Genomic DNA, 5,480 nt, shown 5'->3' with positions numbered 1-5,480 from the left:
GAGTTGCCAATACTCTAAATTCTACTGGGCCTTAAACAGCATTCAATGAATAACAAGAAAGGCACTGCAATTTTATATTAGTGACACATATCCAGAGATACGGAGAGAGAGAAAAGAAGAAGAATTCTAAAAGAAAAGAACTAAAATATGAAAGATGGAGATTGGATTCCAAGTGCTCTAACCATATTTTTTATGTCCGTGAACTGTGCTGCAATTTCGGTGTGCTCTCTAATTTTATCTTGTTACTCAATTTTGGTTGATGATTTTAATTGTTATGAACCCAGTTTTGTTTGATGTTACCATTTGATTTGGAAGAAGTGTTTCATTTTACATTATATTATATAGAAAAATAAGAATGATGACTAGCCTGACAAAAGCCAAAGCCAACGTTGAGAACCAGGGAGATTGGAAAAGCAGAAAATGCAAGAATTAACAAGGACCAAGCTACACAAGCAGAAACTGCAACACAAAGTTAAATACCGTACTAACTAAATTGCCCACCTTTGGACAGATGAGATCGTTTCATATTTATTCTCCAACTAAACATAGCCAAAGGCAAAAACTTTATTCTCTTTATCAGTATTCCGATGTAACGCTGATGAGGAAAAATTTAAGCATCCATATCAATGATGCATCGCAGACTTTCCCCCTTGATCATGTAGTCAAATGCTTTGTTGATATAAGACAACTTCACCTTATGTGTGATGAATTTCTCCACTTCCAGCTCCTGCATTATAATAACACATGTATTTTCCCTTTAGTTTTTTTAAATCTAATTCAGTAAAGATTTATTTATCAGCTGCATCTACAACATATTGACACCTTTTTCATGTATTTCTCTACAACGCCTGGAATATCGGTTCGGGGCTTGTAGTTGCCAAAGAAAGTTCCCTTGAGAGTCCTCTCATTCAGTAAGTTTATGGGGTTTGTCTTGAATGAATCATCTTTGTTCGGTACACCCACAAGAACAGCAACACCCCAACCCTGCATCACACATACCCATTTTAGCCATTTCTCTTCAGGTTTTGTGGTGCATCTTAGGATTTATTGGCTGATACAGATGATTAATTGTATGATATAGGAAATCGGGAGAAAAATGCTTACATCGTGGACACATTCAAATGCAGAGATCATCGCACCAACATTTCCGGTACACTCGATGCACCGGTCCACTCCCCCATCCGTCATTCCAACTAATACCTGGCACAAAAAATATAATCAAATAGCATTCACTACAACTTCACAACATAAGAGTCTGTAAGAGTATTTATGATCCCTGTAGAGAACCCAAACATATGAGAAAAACAGAGGCTAATATACTCCGCATCACAAATGTTTAGCCTTAGGACCATAAATTATAGTATGGATTAGTACTGCATTAAGATATTACATGTTCGCCGACTAAAACACCACCACGGTTCAAACCTAATTCCATCACAGTTCACACAACTGCATAATAAGACAACTCCACAGCAAGAGGTATGGTGTGCCGCCGTGCTGATTCAGTGTTTGTGCCCGTTCACACGTGCAAATTGCAATTAATAAAAAAACCTTACAATCATTTTATCTTCTCATGTTGTAAACATAAACAGTGTGACACAACAGATAGAAACGAGATCAACATCTAGACCATGTGCAACTACATTCAGAAATGAGGTCAACGTCATCTTAAAACAAACCTCTTGGACCGGCTTATTGTGATCTTTCGGGTTCACAAACTCCGTAACACCAAATTTGGTCGCTGTTAGAAAGATAAGAACAACCACCAAAAGAATACTTCCATTATATAAACAAAATTAGCTTGCAAGTTTGCTTCCAAAATTTCTCAGGAAGCAAAGTTACAAAGTTATACTTCTGAAAAATGACAACTACACTCACCCTCCTTGAATCTATTTGGGTTCATATCAATTCCAATAATCCTTGAAGCACCAGCAATCCGAGCACCTTCAGCAGCCTATAGTTTAAGACGATAAAAAAGGTAAGACCGGTACATCATACTTACTCAATCTTTTCTTGCTCCTAAAATATATTGATCTGGATGGAATGAAATAACGAAAATAACAATTTCTCACTCACAGCAAGGCCTACAGTTCCTAATCCAAATACAGCAACAGTGGAACCCTTTGTCGGTTTCGCCACATTTAGTGTTGCTCCCATTCCTATACAGAACAAGAAAAGATTAATAAAAATTATATTTAGTTATGAACAAAATTTCTGATTCACAGGTTAAAGAATAAACTTAAAAAATTCTTTACCTGTGGAAATACCACAGCTAAGAACACAGACTTTGTCAAGTGGAGCTTCAGGATTGATCTTTGCAACGCAACCAGCATGAAGAACAGTGTATTGACTAAAGGAGGAAGTGCCAAGAAAGTGATAAATAGGCTTGCCATCTTTCGAAAACCTTGGCTTGCCATCAGTAATCATTGCACCCCTGTCCGTGTTGATCCTTAGAAGATCACACATATTGCTCTCTGCTGATTTACAGTGACGGCACTCCCCACACTCCCCTGTGAACACTGTTAGCACTTTGTCTCCCGGTTTAAGTTCTGTAACACCCTCACCTATGCTCTCCACAATTCTAAAGAAAAACAAAAAATAACACAACTCCATTAAAGATGACACAAAGTAAATCACTTGAAACATATAATTAACTATTTTTTCTCAAGAATTCACACTTTTTGAAATAAAATCAACATACCCTCCAGCTTCATGACCTAATACGCGAGGAAACAGTGGATTTTGTCCCTGCGCACAAAAACAAATAGAATTCATACAAAACAGACAAAAAAGATCAGGTCTCATTAACATGTACATGCACTAACAATGGATGACTAAAACGTAAAAATCTGACAGCAAACAAGTTAACTAGTCTGGTACCTTAGCCTCCCAGAAGTAAACATCAGTGTGGCAAAGAGAAGTGAAATGAATCTTGACACGAACTTCCATTTTCTGGGGTGGTGCAACATCAATCTCATCTATTACCAATGGTTTTCCCGCTTCCCATGCCACAGCAGCTAAAAACAATATGAACACACACTATTAGAGACCAATCTCAATGTCTATATTCAATTGAAGACAACAACAGAGCAAAATAGACAGTAACTTGCACAAACATATACACATAACATACACTAATAAAAAGACATATAACTCCCTGCAAAAATCAAGAGTTCTAAGTATGATATTTGCGTGTGTAATTAATTATAAAAAATAACATACCAGCATACAATCAAAAGTTTAAACCCACCATACAAGATTCATTTAACCGATTAAATATTAAATATGTTAAAATAAACTCAAAGTAAACGGACAATAATTAGTTAAAAAAAATTTACAGATTGGAAACGACGGTAAAGAAAAAAGTAATCAGACTTTAGATCTTAGATAAAGGTAGCCAAATTAACCATGATGTCATTCCAAAAGATATTTCTAACACTCTTATACTCTTGGAGTGTGCTCGGAATTAGACTTGTACATGAATATTTAAATTTCGATAAAAAATCGAAGACGGTAGAAAGAAAATTTACCCTTGCAACGAATGACCTGACCCTCAGTGCTAGACATCTTCGAGTATGTGCGTAGATTGGCGGAAATGGAAGATTTAATCGTGTGTTTTGTGGAGGGAACGATCAAGGGCATATATTTATATGCATACATTTATGTGTAATATTTCTGGGCTTCTCTAGGAGCACCGCCTAGGCTTTTCTTGGACGATTGCGCAAGAAAGACACCTGGAGCCTTCAAAACATGACACGTACTTGATTGTCCGCATGTTTCTCCATCCACCTGTACAACTTACCTTTTCTGTTGTCTCAAATCAATTATTTTTAACCCCCTCCCCAAGACTTGTTTCAAATTTAACCTTTTTCCAGAGTACATTGTGTTACCTGTGAACTAGAGTTTTTTTTTGTTTTTGCATGAACCAATCATAAGAAAAGATACGAAAGCAAATCGAATAACATGTGAGAGTATAAAAGTCGTAACGTGAGTTAATACTGTACTAAAGTTGAATTTTCACCGCTACATACACACGGCATCTTAGCAATCAACCTCCACGATTATACGACCTCTATTTTTTTTATATAATACAGAGAAATAGATTGAAATTACTCTTGATCATTGCCCAAAAACATGTTTATATCTATATGAGAATACTTGAGAGAATATCTTGTTTGTGTATACTCAGATGAAAGGGGAGAAACCTCTTTTTTATAGGGATTGAAACTAGTAACTCCATAGTAGATAGTAGAAAATCATAAGTCACATTATTGATTTTTGGAGGTAAAAACCTTAGAATGAAGAGTCTCAAAAGAAAAGGTCTTACAACCAAAAGTCTCACACATCGTTTCTTTTGAAGCAAACTTATTTTTATAATAATATTTATATTTTTCCAACATTCCCCCGCATGATTCAAAAGAAAAATAATTTGGACAATAGATAGTCGATTTCTTATGTATCAATTTCTTGGGGACTTGAATTGATACCAAGTACATACAAACATGCTTCACAACCATGTTATGTAGAAAGTTCTTGAACCTGGCATGGTAGTTAGTGAGAACATAGTTGCGTACTTAAAACTTTCTTAAATCAAAAAGTGATTTCGCATAATTATATAAATATGCCCCATATTGTACCTGGATTTTCGGGAACCCTATAGAGGTCCTTTACCTAAAAGAATCTCATAGGGGGTTGAGCGTAGCCCCCAAATTCACATAGGTAAATTCATCAATTTTGTATTGTCGCAAACCACCTCTTACGAGGCTATGAACTTATTAAGAGTGTTAGCTCATCCTTACACAAATGACAATAAAAAAAATACTACATCACTTTATTTATAGGAATGGTAGTAGTATACATAAACATGAGTTCTTTTGTGATTTGTTTGACCCATTGAACTTAGACATACCTAATAAGCGTGTCCACCACAATTCACTCAACAATAGGCTTTAAACCCATTCCGAGTGCTGACTCCAACACTAATTTTTTACAAAGGCCTTTGGTGAGAGGATCCGCAATATTACTGTTAGTGTTTGTGCCCTAGAGACAACTCTATTATGTTTATATTATGAAACATTTGAATTATTAATTATGATTATATGGATTTTTTTTTTAATAATTTATTATATCTTTATTTTATACGATAAGATGTTAGATTAATAAATATCCTAGGAATATGATATGTAAATCTATACCTCTAAGTATGTGACTTAGAAATGAGATTATGAGAATAATATTGATATTCCTAAAGGTCCCTAGTCAAGTATTATTGTTAAGGGACGATAATAAATACATTGAGACTAGTGTTTTTGTTGACTGATGATCACATCTCATTGATCATAGGTATGGTGATACTAAAGTCAAAACACAGGCATATGTATTAAATACATGGTGCTGGATTGACCCGTTGTGAGATACTACATGTTTATAGTGTCATAAGTTAATCTCACAGTGATAATGATGTATTGGTCCTTTGACCT

At 35.3% G+C, this 5,480-nt stretch overlaps 1 protein-coding gene across 1 annotated transcript; it reads right to left on the bottom strand.

Annotated features, from left to right (window-relative positions):
- Window positions 1-405: 405 nt before the first annotated feature.
- Window positions 406-3,684, bottom strand: LOC141712903 (alcohol dehydrogenase 1-like). Its single transcript, XM_074516030.1, has 10 exons — window positions 3,531-3,684; window positions 2,881-3,017; window positions 2,702-2,748; window positions 2,256-2,581; window positions 2,077-2,159; window positions 1,879-1,954; window positions 1,680-1,741; window positions 1,105-1,200; window positions 823-984; window positions 406-727 (listed from the first exon to the last, which is right to left on the bottom strand). Exons 1-10 carry the CDS (start codon window positions 3,658-3,660, stop codon window positions 611-613), a joined length of 1,236 nt encoding a protein of 411 aa, XP_074372131.1. The 5' UTR covers window positions 3,661-3,684; the 3' UTR covers window positions 406-610.
- Between the last annotated feature and the right edge of the window lie 1,796 nt (window positions 3,685-5,480).

This window comes from Apium graveolens, chromosome 3 (genome assembly GCF_009905375.1).
Source record: "Apium graveolens cultivar Ventura chromosome 3, ASM990537v1, whole genome shotgun sequence".
NCBI lineage: Eukaryota > Viridiplantae > Streptophyta > Magnoliopsida > Apiales > Apiaceae > Apium > Apium graveolens.
Note: the sequence above shows the minus strand (reverse complement) of the source record. Positions and strands in the feature narration are given on the sequence as shown.